Source organism: Papio anubis, chromosome 7 (genome assembly GCF_008728515.1).
Source record: "Papio anubis isolate 15944 chromosome 7, Panubis1.0, whole genome shotgun sequence".
NCBI classification, from domain to species: domain Eukaryota; kingdom Metazoa; phylum Chordata; class Mammalia; order Primates; family Cercopithecidae; genus Papio; species Papio anubis.
Window position 1 is genome coordinate 82,393,045 of NC_044982.1, and position 26,314 is coordinate 82,419,358.

A 26,314-nucleotide genomic window follows, 5' to 3' on the forward strand; every position below is an offset into this window, starting at 1 on the left:
TGGGGTTGGGAGGTGAGGGTGGGGGCTCCTCAGATCCCACTGGCACATAGTTGGGGTAAGACTGCAGAGACAGCAGCCTGCCTGGGGAGCTCTGTCTCAGATTTTGAAAGGTGCTGGTCCTCATTTCTTATGGTGTGTGTGGGTGTGCTGCAGGCTGCCAGTGGGCATCTGAGGCATGATGGTTAGAGGCTGAGGTGCTAGGAGCAGTTCTCTTTATTAATGGCTAGAAAGTCAGGATCACCCAAGGAAGTCACTGAGGGGCCACAGCATTAAAGGTGTGGGGTTTGGAGAGATAGGAGCAGGGCCCACCACTCACGTCCAGAACCCAGGGGGCACAGCTGGTCCAAGAGGTGGAGGCATTGGTCACCGGAGTCACGAGGGTCAGGACAGGCACCTGGGAGTGGGAGGAGAGTCATAAACACTCTCTTCTACATTACACCCAGCCTAGATGGGCCCTACCGAGCCCCACTTTGCACCCCCTGTGTCCACTCCTTTGGACCCCCCAGGACTCACTGAGAGGCTGAGGGAGTGTCGGTCCGGAGGGTAGCAGTCATGGGCTAGGGCTGGGAGTCGTGGCCAGTGTGCAGGGCCTGGGAGCCCCAGGGCTGATGCCCTGGCTGGCGTAGTACTCCACCACCTGCCGTGGCACCTCAGCCAGGACACACTTGGCGAGTGCAGAGGGGGCAGCCTAGGGTGGGGACAGTGATGTGGTTAGGGGTGGGAGGAAGAGTAGGGCAGGCAGGGTCAGTTGAGGGAGAAGTGGGGCTTCAGGGTGGCCAGTTAGGCTCCAGCATCCTTAGCAGGACATCAAATGATGGAAGACGAAGGTCAGATTTGGGGGGATGAGAAGCTGAGGAATCCTTCAGCTGGAAGGGGCCCAGGGGACTCACATCCTTGAAGTCTCGGAAGGGCACAAACTGGACAATGTCTCGGGCTGCAGGCACCCCTCGGGGGCAGCGCAAGGGACCGTCGTCGCCATCCAGCAGCCGCATGTCAGAGAAGTCAGCATTGCCCACACCCACAATGATGATGGACATGGGCAGGCGGGAGGCACGCACGATAGCAGTGCGAGTCTCAGCCATGTCGCTCACCACACCGTCAGTGAGCACCAGCAGCACCGAATACTTCTGAGGGCGAGCAGAGAGGGTGGAAGGGTTGGCTTTGTATGCAAGGGCATTGACAGCGTTTCTACCCAGGTGCAGGCCCTGGCCCTGGCACCACTTGAAGACACATGGGGTAGCTCCTGTTTGCCCACCATGTCTTCCTACCGTGGCTTGGCCGGTGCTCTGCTCCCGCTGGGCCGGCTCAGCCACACGGTTGATGATGGGGGCCACGTTGGTGGGGCCGTAGAGCTGGATCTGGGGCAGGCAACGACGGTAGGAGGCGATGACCCCTGAGATCTCTGTGGGTGAAGAGAAGTTGAGAAGCTGGCAGAAATGAGCAGGGCCTCTTCCTGACACTCCTTAAAGCAAGGAAGTGCTTCCAGGTCTGAGGACTGCCCTCCCCTCGAGTTCCTTCATTAAGCAGTGGGAGATTTGGACGGTCCCTTGGTGGGGAGAGTTGGGGGCAGATGCTGGGCCTCAGCCCTGGAAGCCTCACCTGATGAAGACAGGCCTGGGATGGGTGGAAGGGTCAGGAAGCTGGGCCCTTGGGAATGGAGTCTGTGCTCCTGTGTGGGGTGTGTCTAGGGCGAGGTGGGGCAGGTGAAAATCTCCCCTTTTACCTTCACATTCAGGATTTTCCGGGTCAAAGTTGATAGCAAAGTCATGGGACACCTGCGAGGGCAAGGCGGGAGCAGTGAGGGCCTGCCTTTTCTTCCTGACTGACACGCCCCCCAACTCCTTCCTTCCCTCACATCTAGCCTACCTCGAAGTTGGGGGGGATTCGAGCCCCAAAGCCAAAAGCTGGGAACCGCTTATCACTGGGGAGAAGAAAAGGCTGTGGAATCCGTCGGGCAAGGCCTCCCTGCCTGTTCCCTCCCGCCCCACTCCCTCCTACCTGTCATAGTCCTGGCAGATGCCTCCCACTGCACGCAGGGCCTGCAGGTAGTGGTTGGGCTGTCGGGGGCTGAGGCAGTGCAGGGACTGGCTGCTCCTCGGGTCCCCATTGGAGGCGGTAAAGTCGATGGCCACCTGGGTAGGGGTGGGAAAACGGTCATGCTGCAGCCATGAGAGCCACCAGATTGCCTAGGCCAGAGCTGGCATCTGTAGGGAGGACTAAGATGAGTTGGGGGGGAGGCTACAGGTAGCCACATAATGATGGGGGGTGCATAAGCTGACAATGCAAAGGCTCGTGAGCAGCCCAAGTGGGGGCAGTGGAGACTCTGGGCTCCTTCCATTCACTATGGACTCAGCCCCTCCCTCTTGCCTGTGTGCCCTCCCTCTGAGTCTTTACCGTGAAGCTGATCTGGCAGCCACCCATGATGTAATCCAGGAAGGTGTGTACCTTCTCCACCTGGAGGTAGGGAGAGGGGTAAGGTGAGGGGATGGGGTGGTCCTTTGAGGAGGGAGCATGGGTAGGGCATGGGGAACATGGGGGAGCCAGAGTTTTTTGGGTTGCAGTTGGGGGTGAGATAGGGCAAGGGTTCCCAGTTTCCAGAAGCAGAGAAACTGGTCTTTGAAACAAGGGAAGGGTTGAACCTGAGAGTGTGGTAGGGGCAGGGGCTGGGGCAAGGCTTGAAGCAGGAAGTGAAATTTACCGTGCACTGGGCCAGCACTACCGTCCCTGAGCTCTTGTAATTCTTCTTCTTGTCCCGATACTTGGGGTTGATACAGTCCCACTGCATCTAGACCCCACCCCACAAGTTCAGGGTCACAAATCCATCAGGTGACCCCTCTTTCTCCTTTCCAGCAGAGCCTCCCAAAGCAAGACCCCCATGGCTCAGTCCTTCAGCTGAGCCCAGGTGCTTTCCACCCTCTCCACTTCCTATGGAAGTCTCTTCAGAATCACCCCCAGGACTCTCCCAGGGATCTGGGTGGGGATTCTGGGGGTGGGGTATTTGTGGCACCTCCTGCCCAGGGTTTGCCGTCCCTTCCTGCATCTCCTGGAAAGTGCTGGTGAACTCGCCGATGAAGTCATGCTTCCCACTGGAGTCATAGTCATATACCAGGAACTGAGAAGGCAGGGGGAGGAGTAGGGTCAGGTTGGAGATGCTCTGCAGTGTTCACGGTGAGTAGGGGGACTCAGAGGCAGGGGCCTCACAGTCTTGAGGCCCAAACAGACATCCTCAACCTGCCCAGAGAAGCCACCTGCTGAACTTTGTTCTTTGGCTCAATCTGCCAGGGACTGATAAAAGGCACACATGTGGGAAGTTTAACATAGAGCTGTGACCTGTTATTTATCCCACAGTGGGATGTGCTTATCACATGGGGGAGAGGAGAGAGGCTTGCCACAAGCAGGGGAAAGGTCTTAGATAGCAGACTGGCTGCTCCAAGTAGGCGTGCTTGCCTGGCTGGGACTTCACCTTGAGAGGTCGGTGGACATCACAGCTGCACAGGGAATGCAGGGACAGGCGAAACGGCTCCCAGCTGGGGTTCAGGTTGTTCTTCACCACCTTGGAGAGGCACCAGGTGGCTGGTCAGCTCCTGTCTGGGTTTTCTTACTTTGCTCTCCCTCCCTTCATCCCCATAGCCCCAGGCACCAACCTCAGTTCTCCAGACCAGCTGATCACTTTGGTCCCCGTTGGTCTTATAGATTTCCATGAAAGGGTCAGACTTGCTGAATAGATCCTGAAGATACAGGAGAAAGGGTCCCTGAGGCTGGTGAGAGCTGCAAGGAGGGTGGGGGATGGGCTCACACTGGGAAAGGAGCAGGCCTGGGCTCCTGGGATCTGTCTTGAGTAGGAGGCCTAGGACTGACCGGGGAGTTGGGGGCCTGGACTCTGGGGTTCCAACCTTGTTGTCCAGCTTGTGGGCTCTGAAGGTGAGTTGCACATAGTCGTTTGTGCCAGAAACCTCCTCAGCCACGATCTGCAAGGGGGATGCGAGTGGCAGGACTCCTCTATCCCTACCACAAGGGCCATCCCATCCCCTTTCCCTTAGGTGGGGGTGGTCCTGGGCATGATGTCACCATAGGTGTCCATGCAGGGGCATTGAATACCTGGACCAAGGGTGAGTACAGGCGATCTTGCTTACCGTGATGGTGGACTTGCCCGCAGTCTTCCCATTCTTCAGCAGCAATGGCTTAGTGATCTTGGTTTGTGACACAATCTGGGGATGGAGGTGGAGGGAGACCCAGCTGTGACAACCCCATCTGCCTTGGCCACGTACAAGGGATGGAATAATAAATGCTCTAAGCGTCCACAAGGGTTGGAACTTTGACTTGGGCTAGGGTTGGGTTCAATTTTTACAGTAGTCTGAAGAGGGAAGCACTCTGACCACTCCCCCATTTTTTTGATAGGAAAAGTAAGACTCAGAGAGGTTAAGTATCTTTCCTGAGGCTGCACAGCTAGTGAATGGCAGAGATGGGAGCCAAGGCTGGGTTGAACTAGCTCTAGAGCTCATGTTTTCTCTCATTTCGGTGTCCAGAGGCAAAGCTGATGGAGGTAGGGTAGGGTAGCCGGGGAGGCCGAGAATGCAGACCTGGCCCAAGGTGCACTCTGTAGAGCCGAGGAAGGTATCATTTCGGGGGCTGGTGGCTCCATCCTCGGCATCGAACACGTGGAACTGCAGGGGCTGCTTCTCCTCAAAAAAATACTCGAGGGCCAGCACCCGGGAGAAGACAGGGCTGGAACAGGAGCGAAGCACCTCCGTGCGCTCTACCTGTGGTAGCAGTTGAAGGCAGGCAAGGGTTCTCTGGGAACCAAGGATACTTTTCCCTGCCCTGGACTACCCTAGTCATGCCAGCTCTTCTTGGGCCCCCACGTCCCCAGCAACCAGCTCTTCTCTTCCTAAGCTGATCCCTGAGCTTGGGGTACTGCCTGCCCACTGGACCCTCAGTCCACTGGGCTATCATGAGGCCTTTGGGAGCAACCCCGCTGCCTCTGGGGCAATCTCAGTCCCCTCCGGGACCCATCTCCAAGGTTACACAAGCGGCCTCGAGAAGGCACTGCAGAGTCCACACATTTCCCTACAAGGCTTTCACTGCTCCCACCCAGACTCCCTCCTTCCCAAGCTTAACCCAGGTTAGTTAAGGAGAAACCTGAGCTGCTCTCACCTCCACCCACTGCTCATCAGAGTAGAGCTTGAGCAGCACGCAGGGATGGGGTTTGGTGAGTGTGTCCCGGTCCAGGAGGCCATGGCAGGACACCCGCAGCTCCACCCGAGAGGCCCCCAGCGTCATGGTTGGGGGCTCAGGCACCCATCCCATCTCAGGGTCCGACATGTCACTGTGGGGACAGAGCAGGTGTCCTTGACCCTGGAAAGGGAACACCTGCCAGCAGAGAGGGGTCTATTCTCTGGGGTCCCTGGGCCCCACCCCCCTTAACCTTCTTCCCTAGACCCGGGGGCCTCACGAACTTCCTGCTTCCCCTGCCCTCTGCTCAGCTTCACCAGAGCTCTGAGCAGGGGAGGGCAGTGGACCTGAGCTTCCCACTCCTGCACAGAAGCCCTGTGCTGCTGGCCTAGGTATGCATGGATGGGGCTGGAGAGGGCTGAAGGGTTGGGGTGGGGATGTTCCTGGCAGTCTTGGCTCCTAGGCCATCGATTGATCTATACTTTCTGCGGCCTCAGCACCTTCTGCTATTTCCCGACTGGTGTTGGAGCCAGCGCTGCACTCAGTCTTGGCACGAGGGAGCTAAACTAGGGCAAGGGGGTGGGGCAGGGGGTGAAGAGGCCCCTGGAGGTCTGAAGAGGATGGGTCTCAGAAGTGGAGTCTGCAGTGGGCAGGAGACAGGTTGGAAAGTCCCCTGCTGGGGTATCCCTATCCACCCCCTGCCCCCATTCCCCTACTGGCTAGCTGATGGAAAAGGAGGGGTGGTGGGCTGGGAGGCAGGACCAGGGCTCTACTGAAAGCTCTTTCAGGCTCCTGGCAGGAGCTCCAACTATGACAAGCCTCACATCCCTCCCCACCTCCCCTGTTTTCACACTTCTTGGCAGCACTGGCACTGTCTCTTAGCGACAGGATTTTTGGGGAGTCGTGGCTCCCTCCATGCTGCCCGTGGGATGCACGCATGCCACCTTCCCCCAGCAGTGCTACCAAGCCTCGGGCTGAAGCAGGCAGGGGTATGCCGGCCCGAGTTCATGGCCGGTCAGTCCATCTATCTGTGTCTGTACAGATCTCAGGGTGAGGCTGTCCGATCTCATGTCATGCTTCCCCGAGTGAGTGTGCATTGGTGTGTCTGAGTGCCCCACCTTCCGTGTCAGTCCCCCCATGTTGTGTGTCCGTTTCCAGGAGGGTGTGACAGTTCCTGTACCTCCCTCAGAACTGGGACCTTTCTCTGGCTGGGTATCTACCTCCCCACAATGTGTGCCTTTCTGGATATGTGAGGGAGGGTCTGGGCTGGGGGAGGGGGATCTCTGCTTTCCAGCCACAAGTCTCCCAGTTCTTGGGGGGTCCCTGAGATAGGCAGGGGCTTGTGGTGGTGAAGGGATTGGGCAGGGCTGGGATCTCTCTGTGGGCTCCAGGATACGTTGTTATGGAGACTGGGCCAAGCTGGGCTGGGCTGGGGCTGGGCTGGGGAGGAAGGGTGGGCTCACCTGGGCTCTCGGTCGGGGGCTCCTCTCTCCGGCTCTCTGGCCCTGGCCCTGACTCCCTTGCTGCTCCAGCCGCTGGCGCTGGCTCCAACTCCGGCTCTGCTGCTATTTATGGGGCCTGGATGGGGAGGGGTGGGGGGGGGCGCAGCACCAGCTCCCCCCGCATGGATGGATTGGGAGGGAGAAGAGGGAAGGGGCAGGGCCACAGCCTGGGAGGGAGCCACAGAACCAGGGGAAGAGGGCGGGGTAGGGGTGGCTTAGAGGCAGGACCCCTACAGACACAGTGACACACATCTTCCCCTTCACACCACACCCACACCCAGAATTACAGAGATGCGCACATTGCAGTGGTGCATGCATACACATTCACACAGAGAAATGATGGCGACACATGCACCCACGACTCACAGGCTCGCACATATCTTGACACACACAGGCGCCAGTACATAAACTCACTGTGACACCATGACAGTTACAGCCCCCGGCCGATACACATTGGGAAACATACCCCTTCTCACATCACTTTCAACAGTGTTATACTAGCTAAGGATATCTGCAGTCACATAGACAGGAACACCGGGCTGTCCTTGTCACACATGTACTCACTCACACTAACCCGGAATACAGCAGAATGTAGATCTTCCCGTGCTCCTTAAAAACCATCACGTACCTTGCTGAACGTCATAGCTTTGAGAATGACGTCCAGTTCCCTAGCCACCATTTTATAAGGAGACACAGGAAATGGACATAATTGCTTAAGGACACCCAACCTCATATCCTGGTCACATGAGGGCATGTGCTGAAGGACTGACTCCCAAGGCTTCTTCCCGGTGCCACAATATACCCAACACCCCCAGACATTCAACCTATACGGCCTTACCCTTGTGGGAGGGGCTGCGCCATGCACAGATCTTAAGGAAACAAAACAAGTCATTACTGGTGAAATCAGTAATTAAGGGAAGTAAGCAGTTGCTTGGGGAGCTGCAAACCACATGTGAAGACGTTTGGGCACATTGTGGTCTGCGATGAGTATGCAAGAGCATTTACTTTCACCCTCCATCCCCTTAAGCTGCTCATGTATTAATGTAGCAGCCATTTATTGAGCATCTCCTGGGTGTCAGGCACTGTGCCAGGTGCTGGGGCTACACAGGTGATTAAGACACAGCCTCTGCCCCTGGGGGAGGCAGATGTATGTGGAACAGAGAGACAGAGAGAGGATAAGCCAATACACATATGCAATTAAGTGTGACAGGTGCAATGTTACGGACCTGCTCAGGATGCAGTGAGAGCACGTTAAGGCAGGGTGCGATATGGATGAGTGGGGAAGCCATCAGGAAGGGCTTCACAGAGAAAGGGGCTTTTGAGTGGGATCTTGAATGCCAAGACAGTATTTGCTAGGACACCATGGGAGGCAGCGACTTTAGTTGTTGACCTCATGCCACAGAGACTTCTGTTCACCTGCAAGCCACTCTGCTATTGAGATTTCTGACTAGTGAGGGTGCCCCCAGGACGACACAACATCATGTAATTCCCCCATTAGTGTGCATGCACATGTACACACACACACACACACGCACGCACGCACTGCTCCCCAGTGTCCCTCTGTTCCAATCCCATTACACCCCCAAAAGCTGGACAGACATTGGTGTTGGTTTCTGTCCTTTTGGTTCCTTCTCCAGGGAGCTCAGCCCTGACCCTGTGCATAACACCCACCTTGACTTGGGGACTTATCAGTCCCCTTCCCTCGACAGTTCTCTGTTTTTTTCTCCTGCTCCTCTAAGAACCCCAAGTCTATCCCTGTGGAATGTTTCTCACTTTTCTCCACTGTGGCCAAGCTCCGAGGGTTTGTGGCAAAGGAGCAGAAGGTGGAGGCAGTGAATGGGGAAGATAGCAGAGACTCGAGGCAGGCAGTGATTTTGTTTTTTTATTCTATACAAGTGGGGAGAGAGTCCCTGGGGATAGAGGGACAGAGATCCACCCTCCTGGGGGAGGAGACAAGCCCCCACCCAGAAGCTCTCTGCAGAGAGAGGCATCGAGGCAGGCATTGACAGCCTCCATCTCTCCAGGTGGCTCCCTCTGTTCTAGTCCCTGTCTCCAGCTCCCCCATGCCTGGTCCTGCCATCTTGCCCCTGTAGGACAGGAGCTGGCAGGAGGCCCTGGGGGACTGGGGGTGGCTAGGGGTCTGAGTCCTTGTGAGGCACATGTCGAGGGCTGAGGAGGGTGTTGTGGCAGTTGTCAGTCTGTTCCTGGCTCACTGGTTCCTGCTGGGGACAAATCCAGGGAGCCCTGTTTCCTGGGCAGGGACAGCCAGCCACCTGGTGTTGGGGCTTCGAGGGGTGTCATGTTGGACAGATAGGTGGGAAGGGGGACTTGCCCTCTCACCACCAGCACCTGTGGGGTCAGGAGGCCGTCTTCTATCAGGTTCCAGCTTGTCACAGGACTGTGCCCGCCGTGTCCTCTTGGGTTTCAGTGGGGCAGTCCGCCGGCCTGGATCAGGGGGCCCTGAAATAACAATCAAGGCAGGCCTAACGCAGGAGTGGGGGTCAGGCTGGGATGCTCATCCAGGCTGTGACTCCTGGTTTCACTCATTCCATGCTCTGGACCTGATGTGGACAGCAAAGTCCTAGAGGTGCCCTGAGCCCCCCTTTCAGCCAGGGTGGCAGACCTTGGACTTCGGGCTCCTCTTGGTCTTGCTGTGATCCCAGCCTCAGCTGGGGTTTGTTGCCTCCTGGAGTTGCATCCCCAGCCTCAGCCTCCTCCCTGACCCCTGGCTCCTGGGGAGGCCGGCGGCCCCTGGGCACAGCCACTGGCTTGGGAGGCCGTGGAGCTAGAGCAGGGTCCTGTAGCTGGCAGAGGAAGGAAGATGCTGGGTCAGTTAGTCCCTTTGCCTCATCAAAGTGCCTCCCCCACCCATCTTGCTGGCCTCTCACCTTGGCATTCCTAGCTGGAAGTGTCCTCTCTGGGAAGAGGGTCCCCTCCTTCTCCTCTTCCCCATCTTGGGAGGCTGGGCTGGGACTCTGGCAGCTGTGGTTGGGGGCACTCTCTTCAGCTGGGGATGAGAGAGGAGAAGCTGCAGGAAAAGGCATTCTTGCATAGCTCCTGCCCCTGTCTCCTCTCTCCACTGAAGCCCTGGAGGCCAGGACTTTCTCCCTCCAAGCCCATTTGCTCCTATCCCATTTGCTCCTATGTCTCTGCCTTTTATGTACCTTTTTTTTTTTTTTTTTTTTTAAGATGGAGTCTTGCTCTGTTGCCCAGGCTGGAGTGCAGTGGCGCAATCTCGGCTCACTGCAACCTCCACCTCTCGGGTTCAAGTGATTCTCCTGCCTCAGCCTCCCGAGTAGCTGGGATTACAGGCACCCACCACCACGCCCAGCTAATTTTTGTATTTTTAGTAGAGATGGGGTTTCACCATGTTGGCCAGGATAGTCTTGATCTCTTGACCTCGTGATCCGCCCGCCTCGTCTCCCAAAGTGCTGGGATTACAGGCGTGAGCCACTGCGCCTGGCCTTTCATGTGCCTTTCTATGTCCACGCTCCTTAGCCCTTGTTTCCCAGGATCATCCTGAGGCCATCACCTCTGGAGGGGACTCTGGCCTAATTGTCCCTCTTGCAGAGCAGTGCCCGACCCCTTTCCTGCTGAGGCAGAGCCAGGGCCCAGGGCCTGCTGGGTCCACAGGCATGCTGCCCATCCAGGCTGCAGTGCCCTGGGGCTCTGCCAAGGCTGCAGTCTGGCATTCCCAGAACTCTGTCTGAAAGTCTGATTTAGATGGAGGGGTGCCCTGGCACACTCATCCCCCGCCCTGGTGGCCTTTAAGCAACATGAGCCTGTGGGTCTGACACTGGAAAGTGTTGTCTACGTGTGCATCTGTGAGGTGTTTGTGCAGTGGGGCAACTGACTAACTGACTATTGCGGTTTCCTAAATGAAAGATGGAGCCCTACTTTGGGCGCTTTAATTAGCCTGTGCATGGGATGGAAAAAATCAGCAAAGATGCCCCCAGTGTTGGGTTGGCCTTGGAGGAGGAGGCAAGGGCACAGGCACTCCAAGTCTCAGGCTCGCCTGGTTCTGCACTACAGGGGAGAGAGGGGCAGATGCAGAATGGGTGGGATGGGACAGTGGGGAGCATGCGGCTCAAGCCAGACCAGCCAGCTCAGCTCTTAGCTCTTTTCAGCCCTTACACCCTAGCCTGGTGATGGGAGTGGAAGAGGCTGAGGGGGTGTCACCATTAAGAGGGAGATTTTGTTTATGTCAGTATTGCTGGAGGGTCATAGTCCAGGCCTTTGGCAACTGGAGTTGATGCTGAGCTGACCAACTTTTCTTTAGTGACTCCCTAAGTGGAAGGTGCACTGAGGCCAGCAGGAGGGAAGTGTCATGCCTGGGATAATCCCCTCCCTTTTACTCCTCCAGTCATGGGGCCAGAAAGCAAATGACTTGTGTAAAGTCGTGGGTGGCTGAGAAGGACTAATACTGCAGGTTTCTGACCTCCGAGGCAGAGCTCTTGCCCGTGTTTGGGGCACCTTTCTGTGTGAGCTGAGGGTGAGTTGATAAACGACTTCTGGAGGAGGCTGGAATGTGTGAGGTAGGCCTGGCATAGCTGGTGCTTGCTGGCAGTTTGACTTGCCCACCCTCTTCCCAGCAAGGTGCAGAGGGAAGCCTTCTCTACAGAGGCTGCCACTGTGCTGACGGTGACCAGAGGCTGCACCTGCTCTAGAGAATTCACCAGAGCCATCCACAAGGCATTGCTCCTGTCTGCTAACACTGGAGAAGCCGCTTTTGTTCTGTAGACGCTTTCTTTGGATTGGGTTGTCTCTTTTGGATGTAGCTTTGTAAATATCCTTAAACATTTTCACTGTGTTGACTTCTCATTGGCCCACCTTGGCCATACATTCCCCAGCACAGGGGCCATGGGCTTCTGTTTCTCTGGACACACCCTGGGCTTTCAGTACTGCTGCCTGAGAAGAGGCTTTCCATACCTATGTGCCACGTGGCCTCTGCTCGGCGCATGGCACTGAAGCTTGGTTTGGTGCTTTGGGGTGGTGGTGGGGGCTTCCAGGATCCAGGCCCTGGAGTAGAGAGAAGGGATGAGAAAGAGAGAAGGAGAAAGGAAAAAGGTAAATTTGACCCCCGAGAGAGGGGTCAAAGGAAGGGCTTGGATGTCACTGTTCTTACCTGCATCATCCGAAGAGCGCCGTTTCTGCCAGGCCTGGGTGCTGCCCTCCTGGTCTGGGCCTGGGCCCTGAAAGAACAGTGGGTCAGGTCGTAAGAAAGTCTCCTCTGTGGCAGGACTGCAGGTGACAAAGGGCTTCTGCTCTAGCATCTCCCATGTCATTCTCATGTCATTAGTCCCTAGACACTTAAGACTGTTTTCCAAAGAATGGCACCCATACCTCCCCAGGGGCACAAGAAATGACTTACACAAATGAGTATACTTCCATCTTTATAGTTACACATGTATTTTATGTGTAGTAGAAAAAAACATGACTCATTCAAAAAGCCTGTGATTTTAAAGATGATAATGCCTAGGTCTAGCCTAAGTTAAAAAAAAGTGAGTTAATTTAAATAAAAATACGATGTAAGTAATACTTCAGGTAAAAATCAGTCGCAAAGGTTATAATCAAGTCACCATGGCTTGGGAAACAGAGCTCTAGAGATAAGTATTTTTATAACCCCTCATTTTACAGTAAAGAAGAAGAAGTTTCAAGAGGTTAAGTGACCAGTCCAGGGCTCCATGGCAAGTGTGTGGTGGGGGCTGAACAGCAGCTAACATCTTCTAATGCCAAAGCATCTGCTTTCCCTACTGAACCACCAGGGATGAGGGAGTGGGAAGGAGAGGGTGGTGGACAGGTACCCTCAGGACCCACAGTTTGTTGTCCCAGGCTCCACTCACCTCTCGTTTCCCATCGAAGCTCCAACCCTTGGCTCTTTCCAACCCAGGAAGGGCAACACCGTGAACCCGTGGCTGCTGTGCTATCCCAGGGGCTGGGCCCCCCTCCCCTGGCTCCGACACCTCAGTGCCCTAGAACAAGGTCTCTTATTTATTAGCAGTTCCCAGTGGAAGGGAGCTCCCCAGGCTGCGAGGGAGTTGTCAGGAGGACCCCTGCCTCACTGAGTCCCCAGCCGTGGGGAAGCCCTGCGGAGACCCTCTGAAGAGTCCTTCCAACACCTGCATTCGCATATAGCACTCCCAGCATGCTCTTGGCCACTGGGTCTTAGTCCACTCTCAGGGAGAGGAGAATTGAAACCAGTGTTCCTGAGAACCCTGGGTCCTAGCATTTTCCCATTAAGCTTGGGGTGGGGTAGGAGATTGGGTTAAGTGTGGGGCAGGAAAAGGGGAAGACACAGCACCCCCTGCCTCACTTACCATCTTCCTGCAGAAGGAAGGCCCCCGGCCCCCACCAAATCCAGGCAGGAGGCCGCTCTCCTCCTCTGGGCTCCAGCAGGGAGAGGAGTTATTGCCGAGGCTTGGGGGGTCTGGGCTAGGGGGGCTCTCCTGAGTCGGGGGAGGGGGTGGGGGTGGAGGGAGGAGGAGTCCAGTGGTGGGGGACCCCGGCCCCCTGTCCCCCTTGAAGCTCCGGGGCCTGCGAAAGTGAAACAGGCCCCGGCGCCTTTTCTTCTGGAGTGGAGGCAGCGGTGGCTCTGAGAGTCCTGGCCGCACAGTCCTCAGAGTCCGGGGGTAGCTGGGGAGAATCAGGGTAAGTTAGCAACAAATGCCAGATGCAGGTTCAATCCTGGGTCTGATAAACCTGCTTTCCTCTCATCTGGTCTCTCCTGCTGCACTGCAGCCCTTTCCACTTCGTTCTCAGGGAGATGACGCCCTTGCCTTTCCTGTCCCGTTATAATCCTCCAGCAGCCTTTCCCACAGACTGACTGTTTCTTCCCAGGCACCTCCCCCGCATCTCCTCTCAGCTTCTCCAAGTGACCCGGCTCCTCCTGGACAGACCCTGGGCAGTCTGCAGGACAGTGACAGTGAATACTACCTCCCAGGCCTCTCAGCACTAATGGGTAACCTGTCCCAGGGCTGCTCCCCACCTCCCTCTCATCCACTGTGGTGTTTCACTCTGGCCTCATTCTTCCCAGCTGTCCTGAGAAGATGCAGAGGTCATGGGCCCTGAGGGCTGGGTGGGGAAGGATGACAATGTGGGGAAATGTCCCACGGACACTGGCTTTGGGCACTGTTGTTATAGAGACTCCCGTGGGAGGTAGGAGGACACAGGAGCCCTTCTAGGGCCTTGGGGCCTGCTGAAAATGGGAGTGTTTTTAGGCATCACACCTGGAACTTTCCTCCATGACCCTTCGGCTGAAGAAGTCCTCCAGCCCCTCATCCAGGCGGGTGGCCATCCCATTCTCTTGACGAGTCCCGGGTGCTGGCATCTGCTGGGAGGAAAGTCCCGTAGGACATCTCATCTAGGTCAGGAAGCCCCACCTCCCATCCACTCAGAGCATTCCCCTTTGGGCTTGGACATTTATGGACATTTAGACTTCAGTTCACCCAGTGTTTCCTAAGCTTGGTGGCTCTTGGTGTTCTTGGTGGCTCTATCCTTCACCAAAATAAGAATGACACTGCCCGGCAGACAGAGATTTCTTATCTGTGACAAGGTCTAGCTCTCATACAAACTGGACAATCCCTCATCTGTTCACTGGCATGCCTGGGCTCCTGCCCAATCCCTCAAGGCTATTGTTTCTGGAATTTGGGTCCTAAAGGTAAAACCTCTGGCTCTGGCATCACTAAGTGAAGGGGATCCTCTTGTGAGGCCTTAGGGACTCACACTGGGCCGACCAGGTCCTGGAGGTGTGGTCCTGGGGGGGCGGGGCCTCCCTTGTGTTTGATGCCTTAGTTTGTAACCATGAGTGGGCAGCTCAGAAAGACCTTCCCAGGAGCCAGTAGCTGTGGGCTGGCTGCCCCCGAGTCCTGAGAACCAGCCAGGGGGGATTCCCAGGTTCCCCAGTTGGCTTTCCATGTCCTGAGGGCTCCCGCCTGCAAAGACAGTAGCATTAGAGGGACTAGCAGAGGAATGGGGAGCAAGCAGGATGGGGAGACAGAGAAAAAATCAAGGGAAAGAGGGGCTATGGAGGGTGGGAGTCTGGAGTCCATGAGAACGGAGGCTGGGAGACTCACTGATGAAGGCAGACACCGGCCGGATCTTGCGGCAGCGTTTCTGCTTTTTGATGGCCATGGTGTCCTGCAGAAATGAAGACGAGTGGCAGGGCCAGAGCCATCCATTCATCATGAAACCTTATTTGAGCCCATCCTGCCCCTTGCTCCTCAGAGGGCTGAGGCATTGGGATGAGGGAAGAGGTTGGGTTGGATTGGGATTGGGGGCAGAAGGCCAGGCTCAGGGAGGTGGCCAGGGGAGTCCAGAGCAGTGGAAAGGGACAGTGTTGTGCAGGTTTAAGGGCAGGGCCCCGGTTATTAAGGAGGAGCAGGGAGCGGGGGGCTCACAATGTTGGTCCCAAGTTCATCATCCGTGGTCTCCTCGTGGTCATGGTTCCGGCCTCGGCCCCGGGAGGACAGATCCTGCCCTTGGCCTGGGCACCCTGGTGGATCTGACAGCGTCCTTAGCTGGGTCAGGTGCCGGGCCTGGGGAAGGGCAGGTGTGAACAGAATTCCAAGGAAGCTGCCCACCTCCCAGGGCCTTGAAGGGGAGGGTGATTAGGGAGACAGGATAATGTGGGGTAGAGGGTGTGCCCGAGTCAGGCCAGGCTGCAGAAGCCTTACCAGGCTCTTGTGGGAGTGGTAGAGCTCTTGCAGGATCTCATCCACTATGGAGTTGGTTAGGTAGGTGACGACTGAGAGCTTGACTTCACTGTGGGCACAGGTGGGGCTACTCAGAACAGTAGTACCTCAGTCCCTCGCATGGCCCCTGAGCCACTCCCTTTCCCAGAGGCCTGAGAGAATGGCCAGCTGGCCTGGTCTGTCTGCCCATGGAGCGCATGTGGCTGCTGAAGGAGGCAGCCTAGCCCGCGACACTCATTTGTCCATAAATACAGATCTAGTCCCACCCCGGAGCCCCCAGCCCAACTATGTGTGGGGAAAGAGGAATTCGAGGAGAAGAAGGAGCAAGGGGGCCCTAGGTCAGGCCCCTGGAGCCCCAGCGGAACAGAGCTAGGTAATTGGGGTGCTGACTAACTAAACCCTGCTAGTTGCTACTGTGAGGGTAGAAAAGACCCTTCCTTGGACCTAGCTGTTTCATGGATATGTGTAGTACTTTTCCTTTGCTTTGGTGAGTGGTGGCACCCAGACCCAGAATGAAAGAGCTCTAGGGGCAACGAAAACTGGGAGGAAGACAGTGCTTCCACGCACCCAACTTAGGGACTTTTCTTTGTCCATGCCTCCGAGGAGGCCTGCTATCCCATTCCTGGTGTATTTGTGTGGGTATGTGTGTGTACACCTGTGTGGGCACAACCTTTGGCTCCTAAACCCCAGCTCAGCACTTAGATTTCTAGGGCAAAGACCAGTCAGACCCTAAATAGCAAGGTTGCATTTGGTTAAAGATTGATCCTTGTAATGGAGATTGTGCCATTCATTATTCATTGCTGATAGCTCTCCAGTCCCAAGTCCCTAAGTGATCTCGGCCAAATCCAGCTCAGCCCCCAGCCCTGCCCTTCGCCTCTCACTCCAGCTTGTTCTGAATGTCCTGTCCTGCTTGCTCCAGCAGTGCCCCTCGGATGAAGTTCCGGGGCACTGTGACACGCTCCGCCACATTGCTCAGCATCTTGTTGTGCCCCTCGGCCACCCGCATGGCCACAGGGCATAACTCCTGTGTCAGGCTGACCATGGACTCCAGGATCACCTAGTATGGGGGAAAGGGAGGCCAGAGGCCCAAGGGGGACAGGGTCAGGGGTGGCACCACAGCAGGGGAGACTATCTATTTCAGCCCCTCATGCTGAGACCAAGGGACCCACCTAAGGTCACAAAACCGTTAGTGGCAGAGCCTTGGACACTAAGGCTTCCCTACTTTCTGGTCAGTGCTCCTTCTACCCTACCATATAGACAGGCGGAGTCAGTCCAAGGATCCAAATCCAGAGGGGGTGGGCTCAGAGTTCAGGGACTAACATCAAAGCTTGAGAAAAAAATCCAAGCCTGATATTGCAGCAATGCCTTGGTAACGTGGGACTGTGGGTGGTCTCAACTCTGCGCATGTCCTCCTGGCCCTCCAGTAGTCTCCCAGCTCTGACTTTAGCTCTGGGCTTAGGGCCTCAGTCAACACTGGGTTCCCACCATGGCTTCCTCCCTCCTCCAGGACTTGCCTGCAGCTCCTTGTCCACAGCTTTGGACACCTCGCTTGCTACTGATTCCAGCCTCTGCCGCACAGGCCCGTCATTGGCCAGTACGTGGCCCAGCTCATAGAGGCTGGGAAACAGCTGGAGAAGGAAGGGGTTATGATTAGCAGGCCAGAACCAGGACTTGGTAGATCTCCGGGGTCCCTGGGCTAGGAAGGCAGATGCACAGGGCAGGGCTGGCATGGCTTAGCATGGTCGGCCTTCTTGGGTTCTCCAGACTTCAGGGGAAGGGTAGCCTGTGGAGGGCTCACCGCCCGGGAGTTCTTGGCATCTTTGATGAGGTCCCGAGCGTAGAGTAGCTCATCCTGCACGGGCTCCAGGGGGCAGAGTCTCAGGGCCCGCACCTCCTCCTGCACTCGTCCACACAGCCGCTGCAGCATCTGGAGCACAGTGGCAGGGGTGTCAAGGGGACCCCTGCTTCCACATCTTCGCAGGTGGGACCCCTTAGGCAGTGCTACTGGTGCTGGCAGTGGTGGAGGTGATGTCTCTGGCTGGCCTGGTCCCCCTTGCTACAGCCTTTCTGAATACTCAGCTGAGCTCCCAGAGTCCTGTGCACTCCTGCTGTTCGCCCACGTATGTTTGAAGCCCATATCTGGCATGCCCTCTCTTTTTGCTTCCCCACATGGTTCAGTCCAGTGACAGGCACCATGCAGTGCCTCTTCATGCTCCCCCCACTCAATTTTCCATCACATCACACTTGTGCCCTGCATGCCCCAGGTATGCCCCCTGTGTCCCAGAGGGAAACGTTTACTTGCTCGGCGCTGCTGGTCACCAGGCCCTGCTGCAACCTGAAGGCCTGCTCCTGGGGGCACGTCTGGGAGTGGTTGTTCCTCACTAAGCACCATTGGATCTGGAGATGATGGGGTTGGTGGGTCAGGGCCTGGGGATGTCGGCTGCGCCCTGCCCCTTGCTGTCCCACCCTGCTTAGGATAGCACCCTGCACCTTCTGCCAGACGTCCTCGGTGCGCTCAGGGGCGCTGCGATAGGCTTGGGAGATGTCGCTCACGGGGAAGGACATGAAGCGCAGCGTGTGGTTGCTGTGGGACACAGGGGCACAGCTGGGTGGGAACAGGTGAGGATGGGAGGCCCCTGCCTCCTCTGTTGGTGAGCAGCCCGCCAGCCCCCTTGCTCATCATTTCTCTCTTCCATGGCCCTTCCTAAAATTTCTGTGCAAATAGGTCAAAGGGGCTAGGGTGGGGCAAGAGTAGTTTAGGCCTGATCCAGGCACAGGGAGGCTGGGGACTTGGATTAGGGCAGAAGCATGGTCTACTCACCTCTCCAGGGCCCTTGCGATGTCCAGGAAGCCCAGGGCAGATGTATTGTTCCGATCCCATAGGATAGTTCTGGGGGGAGGGTAAGCACCAGTTTAGCATCCCTCCCCCTGGGTCCCTACTAGGGGCCAGGGACACAATCCTCTTGGGGCAATAAGGATGACTCAGAGATGGTTCTGGGGTTGGGGGTCTTCTGAAAGCTGGGGTCCAGAGCATCAAGGCAAGCAGGGGGATTGTATATATATGGGGAAGGGCTGGGGCTCCAGGTCAGGGGGACCCAGTGTGGGCCCCACCTGAGGGAGGAATTTATCTGCAAGGCCTTAGACAGCATCTTGGCCCCGATGTCCTCCATGCCATTGCCGCTCAGATCCACCTTGGCCAGGCAGGTGTTGCTGCCCAGGGCATTGATGAGGATGCTGGTGCGAAGCTTCAGCCGGGAGTCTGCCACCGACAGTGACTGCAGGGACTGTGTGGGCAAGGGGGGGTTGGGCCCAGTCCCACAGCCTCCTCCGACTGCAGGTCCCCTCCCAGGCCCAGGCACTCACACAGTCCTCTTCCTGGATTAGCTGCACCAGCTTGTGGAGGATCTCCTCCAGGGTCCTGCAGGGAGGTGGGGCTCAGAGTAGGAGGGGAGGGGCTGGGGTCATGCTATTGGAGGAGGAGAGAGGTGGCCAGAGGTAACACGGTGAGCCAAGAGGATGGGTGAATGATGGGATAAGGGTCTGTGGGCACGGAAAGGGGGCCTCACTTGGCCTTGACATTGAAGTTCTTGCCCAAAAACAGGTGCTTGAGGGACTTGTTCTTGCCAAGTGCCGGCACCAGTGTCAGGAGGTCCGAGTCGAACCCTGGTGAGCAGACGGGAGAGGCCTGGCCTTGAGGCCTGAGGCTGACTGGTGTCCCCTCAGGGCTGCTTCTGCATGCTCCAGGTCCCTGTTCTCCCCGGCCCCAGGGAAGTGAGGCACCACTACTCACCATTGTCCGACAGATCCAGGCTGCCTACACAGGTGACAGCTCCCAGCTGCTCCTGCAAGGCTTGGGCTCCCGCTGAGCGGAGCTGCAGGGACAAGGTGAGGGGTGGAAGGCAGGAGTTGGGGTGGGGGATAGGGCACCTTTAAGGCTTAGGATAGAGTAGTCACACCAGAAATCAAATTCATGCCAGGATCTGGGTGTAAAATCAGGGAGACTCTTTCCCCATACCAGATCCTTCCCTAGAGCTGGCTTCCCCTCCTTAGACTAGAAAGGCTGCTATTCCTGAGACAGCTTGCTCCTGCCCTCTGGTGGAAAAGTCTGGTATCTCCCACCCCAAAGCTTCAAGGGCAGAGATACTAGAGACTGAGAGTGAATGGCCTCTGGAAAAGAGGGCCACAGACCCCAGACTGAGAGGGGAAAGTGGTGGTGTGGCCAGGTCAGGGGGTCGCAGAGCGTCAGCACAGAGGCTAGATGGAGCCAGGGTTTGTCCGAGAAATACACATGGGTCAGAGGCCAGCAGAGGGGTTGGGGACTGACGGCTCACCTCACAGCTGCTGAGATCCAGGTGTAGGTCACTGAGGTGACTGTTGAGGGAGAGGCCCTGAAGCAGCGCCCTGTGGGAGGGAGGTCAGCAGGCCCTCCTTTACCTCTCCCCGCTCCCCGTGGTTCCCTTGGATGCGCCCCCAACCCTGCACCCACCCGACCTGAGGGCCTCCAGGGGCAGCTTTGTGGCTGACAGGTTGACGTGGCTCAGTGTGTAGGCGCTGCTGAAGAACTGCTTGAAGGCCGGCGGGGACTCTCGACCCTTCCTGTGGAGAGACCCCTGGGGTCAGTGAGGGAGGGGGTTGGCCATGTCTTGCTCTGTCCTCCCTTCCCCCTCCTCTCCCACCTGTGGGAGCAGCTGTTGCGAGCCAGGTTGAGGTAGGTGAGGTGGGAGCAGCAGCCGTGGAGTAGGGCACCGAGAAGCTGTAGGGGGAGACACGGTGGGTCTCAGGGGAGCTGGAAGGGGGTGGGGCGTGGCAGGAAAGGACTCCCCCTTCCTCCCCATCGAGGTTCCTGGCTCTTCACTCTCTGTGGTCAGCCTGTGTGAGCCCCACTGTAGATGCCCACTCAGATTGTTGAAGCCTCTGTTTTCTCCCCTATGGAACATGGGCCTACTCCCTGCCTGGCTTACAGGGGCATAGAGCTGCTCACAGGCAGTGGATGTGTAAAGTCAGGGCCACCATTGACTCCTAAGGTGCCTTGTTCAAGTCAGGAAAAGCATCCATTGCCCTGAGGGTGCCAGGGCGCACAGCTGGGGAAGGGAGCAAGGGCTGGCTTTTAAGCACAGCAAGCACAACCTTGTGGCCTGGATAAAGTGCCGCACAGGTATGAACTACAGACATTGCTTTATACTTCAGCTGAACCTGAAGTCATCCAGACAGCTCTGTCCACCTGTGTACTCAGGGATGGGGGGTGAGACCGAGGTCCACTCTGGTCTCCCCACATCACCTCGGACTGGCTTCCCATCACCAACTGCTCACCAAGTCGATGACGCAGTCAGTTCCTGACAGGTCCAGGTGCACCAGAGCATTGGGTTGGGCCAGGAAACTGTAGAGGGCCTGGAGCAGGAAGGATAGAGAGATTGCAGGGGAAGGGACGACGGAGTTTCGCCACCCCCAGAGGCCATGGGGCAGAAGGCCTCCTAGCTCCTGAAGCTTGAGCATGCTTTCTTCAGGGGACTGAGGCTGCTCTGAGGACTCACATTGGCCTCGTCCGTGGCGAGGAGCCCAGGGTTCTTGCTCAGGTCCAGATATCGAAGGGAGCTGGCAAATGCTGGGTTGGCCCCGAAGGTCTGGCCGAGTGCCTGGAGCCCTGAGCATAGTGGGCACTGGACTGGATTGGCCCCTAGCCCCACCTCTTCCCCTCAGCACATAACTCTTCCCCGCTCCCCAAATGTGGCTCCTTTTCACTTTTCCATCCCTGAGATGGTGTGTGAGTGTGTGGGTGTACCTCTGGAGCTCAACACTCCAGGCAGCACCAGGGTAGGGTCAGAGGTCAGGGGTCCTGGTGTGAGTACCTCGAGGGGAAATGGCAGTCTTGGCCAGGCACAGTTTGGTGAGGCCAGTGGGGAAGCAGAGGAGCTGCTGGCTCAGACTGAAGAAGCCTGGGGAGTGGAGAGAGAAACGGGCCCAGTGAGGGGCAGGGCAGTGGGCGCGGGTGGCACAGAGTCAGGTTGGGGGCTCGAGTAGGGTACAGGCCTTGGGTCAAGGATGGAGGTTTCAGGGCAGGGGCTGGAATCAGGCTGGAGAGCTGCTGTTCAGACCTCGTTGGGTTCTGGGCTAGGACAGGGGTCTGCATTGTGATAGGGACAGGATTCAGGGCTGGGGCTCACCCTTGTCCTCGATGGGGTTGTGGGACAGAGTGAGGGCATGCAGCACACAGCTCCCGTTCTCCCCAAACACCCCGGCCAGCTTCTGGACAAAATCCCTTCAGGGAAGGGGAGGAAGGATTTGTCCTGAGCTGAGCTCCAGGTCCCAGCCTCTGGGCTTCCCCTCCTCCTCTACCTGCCTGCCTGGCTGGGGCTGCAATGTTCAGAGGTCCCCACAACAGGGGAAGAGCTCAGGGCCTGCCGGGGAGCTTGTCACCACTCCAGAGTACCTGGGGGCATTCCACACCTTAGGAAGTTGTGCTGAGACAAAGGTCAGCTTTGGGTCCTCAAGACTAGAGCAGCCCACCCTGCTTGGTAGTTAATGGAAAAAGAGGACAGGGCATGGAACATCCTGGGGAAAGGCCATGGAGCTGGGGGTCAGGAGGCTTGGGTCTGAGTCCTAGCTTGATCTCCGAATTGCTTTGTGCCCTCTTTTGGCCTTGGTCTCCTCTTCTGTAAAGAGAGGCACTGGATAAGATAGTCCAGAGGCCTGCATCATGCTCTGAGGTTCTGGGACTCTAAAACTACATTAAGGGTGCACTACTGCCCAAGGAGGAGGCTGGCCTCACGTCTTAAGCCCGGCGTTGTCCAGCACCAGCTCTTCGAGGCTCCCCGACTTGCTCAGGGTATGTAGCACCTGTTCTAGCACTTCAGAGCCCTGAGGACAGAGGGAGTCTTGTGATCAGGGGCCAAGGGGGACACTACTCCTCCCCACCTCACCAGCCCCTCCTAGTTCCTACCAGTCGCAAGTCCTTGCAGTAGAGTTTGGTGAACCACTGGTTGTAGGCCAGGGCTGCTACCATTAGGGCCAAGTCTCTGTGGGGATATGGAAGGGGGCAGGAAAGTGGTGAGCAGGTGGCTGGGTCAGAAAAGAAGAGACCAAGGATAGGTAATTGGGCTGGGGAAGGCCTAGATGGGTAGATGGGGATGGGATGGAATTGGGGAGTTAGAGCTGGGGCTGTGGGACCAGAAGGGTGCTCCTGGGAAGGGCTGGGGTTGGGCTGAAGTTGGGAATTTGAGGGTGGAGTCTCTGCCCCATCTGCTTACCGGCTCTCCAAGTGGCTGAAATCCAAGAGATTGAACTCCCGGTTATCTTCAGCATGGTAGATGGTGTCCACATCCTTGGAGAGGTGGAACTGGCTCACACCTTCCCCACTTCCTCCTTAGCCCCCTCCCTCCAGGCCCCACTTGTTCCCTATGGGGTCCCTGTCCAACGTACCCATTGAACCTCCTCACGGCAGTGTAACCCATTGTAGTCACACAGAGCAGCGTAGGTCTCAGAGAAGCCACCTGTGGGGCAGGAGATAGGCTGGTTCCACAAGGGTAAGGAGATGGGGAATAGGCTTGGATTCAAGAACAGTCAAGTTCACTTTAATTGGCAGTGCTCTTGGTTCTTGCTATGCCGTGAACTTCCTGAGGTCTGGGAGCTGGGAGTCCTTAGGGCAGGCAAAGCAATCCCACGCAGGCAACACCCAGTGCACAAAGGGCTGTGGTCATGGGCCAAGATGGTGGAGTGCCTACTTTCCTCACATCTGCCCCTGCTCACCGCAGACACTGTGGGTGGTAGATGTGGAAGTCTCAGAGTTGGGGGATGTGTCTCGGGGCCCCTCTGGGGTGTCTGCGTTTCCACGCCGGATCAAACACCTGGAAAACAAACAAGTCATTCCAGAGAGGGCTGGAAGGAGGCTCTCAATTCTTTCCCCGTTACGGCTCCTGCATCCCAGGAAAAACCAGGAGTGGGGACATAAGAGCTCTTCTCAGCCCTGGTCCAGGGGAAGGAGGAAGGGAAGGAGAACTCTCCCTCTCATCTAATGCCTTAAGAGACCCCTCATTTGCCACTCACCCAGGGCCAGGGCAGACCTTGGACAGGGCAGAGCTCACATGTCGTGTCACCTGGTCCACACTTTCAGCTGATGGCAGCCGCATGCTCACCATGCCACGCTCCGTCTCCACCAGGATCTGGGGGAGAGGAAGCATCAGAGCCTCAGACTCCCTCCTCTCTGTTCCTTCCTCCAGCTGGCCCAGTAGTGGGGCCCAGAGCCCTGGTACTCACCTGGTTCTGACTGAGCGTGTTGAAGGCACGGATCTCCAGGACATTGAAGGAGCTCTCCACCTAGGAGGGATGGAGATGCTCAGCTCCTGGTAAGGACCCGGGTTGCCAGGCTCGGGAGGTAGGGAGAATGCCAGGTGCTCTCCTGCTCCTCAGCCCAACTCACCTTGGCTGGGACTTTAAGGGGGAAGAGGTGGAGGCGCCAGGAGGTCAAGGCCTGCAGAGAGAGGAAAAGAATGTCGGTGGTTCATGGCAGCTTCTGGGCCCTAGTGGCCCTGCCCTCCTTAAGCCCTTCAGCTCTGCTCTTGGATTGTCCCCCCAACCCGATGCCCTACCCTAGGCTTTTGGACATCAACACAGTCCAGCCCTGCCTCCTCCCCCCAGGTTTTGTCTCTTCAGTGTCCCCCCACTTCTGTCTCCTCTGTCCCCCCAGCTCCCTGCCCTCTCCTGGCCAGCTGCCCTTGCAAGCCATCTCCTGCCTCCCCACATGCCCAGTGCCCTCACCAGCACTCGGTCCTCAAACTTCTTGGGTTTTGTCTCCAACTTCACACGATGTTGTTGGAGCACAGCCCCTTGGCTCAGGCACCTCCGGATACTGTCTGAGGGTGAGTGGGAGCCTGCTCAGAGCTTCCCCTTACCCTGGCCACCTCCACCTCCCAGAGCTCTCCAGATAGAGGCAGGGTCAGGGTCAAATGGGATGAGAGAGAAACAGAGAGACAAAGAAGGGAGGACAGGGACAGAGGCCTTTCCTGCTTGGGTGACTTTTCACACTCTTTCTTTTTGGCTTTTCTCTTCCTATTAGAGAAGGAGTAGAATATGGAGAAAACTCTGGCTCCTGATGTCCCTGAGTCAGGGGACGGTTGCTGACTGTCTGTGGGAGGGTGTGTCTTACACTTCTAAGGGTGTGAAGAATTTCCAACCCATGCACTACAACAGCCATTGACACATACACAGTGAGTCAGTGTGTGGGGGTGTGGGGTGTCCCTTTGACTATATTCTAGGTGGTCTGGGTGTGAGTGTCTGCCTTTACTATGAGAGTGTGCATGCCTCCTGGAGATGTCAGGGAGTCTGAGTGTGGCATTGGTGGGGACAGGTAAGTGTGAATGAGTATGCTGTGGAAGGGGCACAGAGCCAGACAGTTCCTCCCTGTGTGTTGGGCGGGGAGAAGAATTAACGTTTAAATGAGACCCATACCATCTGCTGGCAGAACCACCCAGATATAGTGTGTGTGTATGTGTGTGTGTGTGCGCGCGCGTGTGCTGGGGTGCCATCTCTGTGAAGATGTGTTTACACACGTCTCATGATTGTGCTGTGTGTGTGTGCAGGTGTGGGAGACCGCCACGGTGCAGCATGCCTCTGAGTATCCATGAGCATCCTGCGCTTTGCGTGGGCTAGCCTGTGCTCCCGTCTCTGGGGGTCAGGGTTGTGGCAGTGCTGGGTGGCCGGGCCTGGGTTTGGGCTAGGTCTGAGAACCATGCAAACGGGAGCAGCCTTGATGTGTGGGTGGTGGGTAGCTAGAAGGAGGCAGGCTGGGACGGGGGCTGTGGGAGGCGAGCTGCAGAGACCCTCCTGCTCTTGGTTTTAGCTCCAATCCAGGGCCTCTTCCCTGACTCTCTTCTTTGCCCCACTGGCCTGGGCGCTGCCCAGCTCCTAAGGGGCTCTTCAGGGCCAGTTCCGGGGCGGGGCCGGGAGGAGGGAGGGTGTTAAGCCACGCAGCGGTCAGGACCAGGGGCAGCTCCCATTGCCGGGAGGGGCGGGCTTGGCCCCGCCCGGCGGGGAAGCGGGGACTCTCCGGAGGGGAGACTGGACGCTTCGCCGAAGGTGGGCCAGGAACGCCGAGAGTCAGCCCCAGAGAGCGCCAGGGAACTGCACCTGTCACCGAAGGGCGGGACGGGCGGCTCCGGGACAGGAAGGTCCCGACCGGGTGAGGCGAGGCAGGCAGCGGAGGATGCTCCGGGGACAGCGATGCCCGGACTGGGATGCAGGGGCTGCCTTGGAGCCGGGATGCATGGGGTGAGGGGTGTGAGACACCGGGCTGGGGTGCACCGCGGGGAGGAACGCGCTGGGTCTGGGATGCTCCCGGACGGGGCGTCCCGGAGACCGAGGCAGCCTCGTACCTTGCAACTCGCGGGTGAGCTCCACGCTGGGCTTGGCCATGGCGGCCGCTGTTGCTGAGGCTGCTGCAGAGGAGCCGCCGCCACCGCTGGGGAGCCGCAGCACATGCTAGACCCGGCTTCGGCAGGGCCCAGGCGCTGAGCGCTGCAGCAGCGGCCGAGCCCGCTCGGGTCAGGGGCGGCTGCTTGAGCGCTCCTCCCCCCGCCACGGAGCGCCGGCTCCCCCGCCCCGCCCGGAGAGCTGCCCGACTGAGCATGCGCGCCGCGCGGCCGAGCAGCGTGAGACCCCCCGCGCGCGCTCACGCCGACCCCTCTCGCCGGCTCCCGCGTGAGCGGGCCGGTGTGCGTCGCCAGGTGTCCGGGCCTTCGGGGTAGGGGGCAGCGTCCCCGCTTTCCGTCTACTATTCCTCGGGCCAGTGGGCAGAACCCATTTCTTTTGTTTGTGGGCCTGGGCAGCTTGCAGGGCGTTTCTCTATTCCCCACCGGCTCAGGACCTGTTCAGCTTGTCCTTGCTGACTCGGGAGGGAACTCGGGACCTAGGGCCATGCCAGAAGGGGACCTGGCCAGATCTGGGAGGCAAGGGGCGGGG

The 26,314-nt window shown here is 57.6% G+C and overlaps 2 protein-coding genes across 9 annotated transcripts; both read right to left on the reverse strand.

The window, feature by feature from the left end:
- Positions 1-195: 195 nt before the first annotated feature.
- CPNE6 (copine 6) lies at positions 196-7,422 on the reverse strand. Its single transcript, XM_021941054.2, has 17 exons — positions 6,636-7,422; positions 5,155-5,326; positions 4,581-4,760; positions 4,134-4,208; positions 3,894-3,968; positions 3,645-3,728; positions 3,464-3,553; positions 3,008-3,112; positions 2,699-2,785; positions 2,395-2,454; positions 1,999-2,132; positions 1,867-1,921; positions 1,724-1,775; positions 1,269-1,402; positions 891-1,127; positions 514-688; positions 196-394 (listed from the first exon to the last, which is right to left on the reverse strand). Exons 2-16 carry the CDS (start codon positions 5,320-5,322, stop codon positions 551-553), a joined length of 1,674 nt encoding a protein of 557 aa, XP_021796746.1. The 5' UTR covers positions 5,323-5,326; positions 6,636-7,422; the 3' UTR covers positions 196-394; positions 514-550.
- A 1,120-nt stretch (positions 7,423-8,542) lies between these two features.
- On the reverse strand, positions 8,543-25,913 carry CARMIL3 (capping protein regulator and myosin 1 linker 3). 8 transcript variants are annotated; one of them, XM_003901614.4, is made up of 40 exons: positions 25,729-25,913; positions 24,116-24,210; positions 23,778-23,828; positions 23,615-23,674; positions 23,405-23,520; positions 23,108-23,205; positions 22,781-22,851; positions 22,609-22,682; positions 22,302-22,377; positions 22,131-22,219; positions 21,526-21,620; positions 21,211-21,297; positions 20,896-21,005; positions 20,675-20,752; positions 20,041-20,117; positions 19,856-19,960; positions 19,696-19,765; positions 19,155-19,236; positions 18,931-19,027; positions 18,728-18,782; positions 18,476-18,648; positions 18,186-18,254; positions 17,855-17,948; positions 17,663-17,761; positions 17,163-17,291; positions 16,879-16,992; positions 16,246-16,421; positions 15,347-15,434; positions 15,071-15,208; positions 14,747-14,810; positions 14,397-14,605; positions 13,901-14,001; positions 12,992-13,307; positions 12,518-12,646; positions 11,800-11,866; positions 11,604-11,693; positions 9,563-9,681; positions 9,298-9,478; positions 9,024-9,134; positions 8,543-8,893 (listed from the first exon to the last, which is right to left on the reverse strand). In XM_003901614.4, the coding sequence occupies exons 1-40, from the start codon at positions 25,766-25,768 to the stop codon at positions 8,868-8,870; spliced, it is 4,119 nt and encodes a 1,372-aa protein (XP_003901663.2). In that variant the 5' UTR covers positions 25,769-25,913; the 3' UTR covers positions 8,543-8,867. The 8 variants fall into 8 exon arrangements, with proteins under 8 accessions (XP_003901663.2, XP_017816541.2, XP_017816542.2 ...); XM_017961052.3 differs by having other exon boundaries at positions 8,543-8,896; positions 13,901-14,004; positions 25,729-25,906; XM_017961053.3 differs by having other exon boundaries at positions 13,901-14,004; positions 25,729-25,905.
- Between the last annotated feature and the right edge of the window lie 401 nt (positions 25,914-26,314).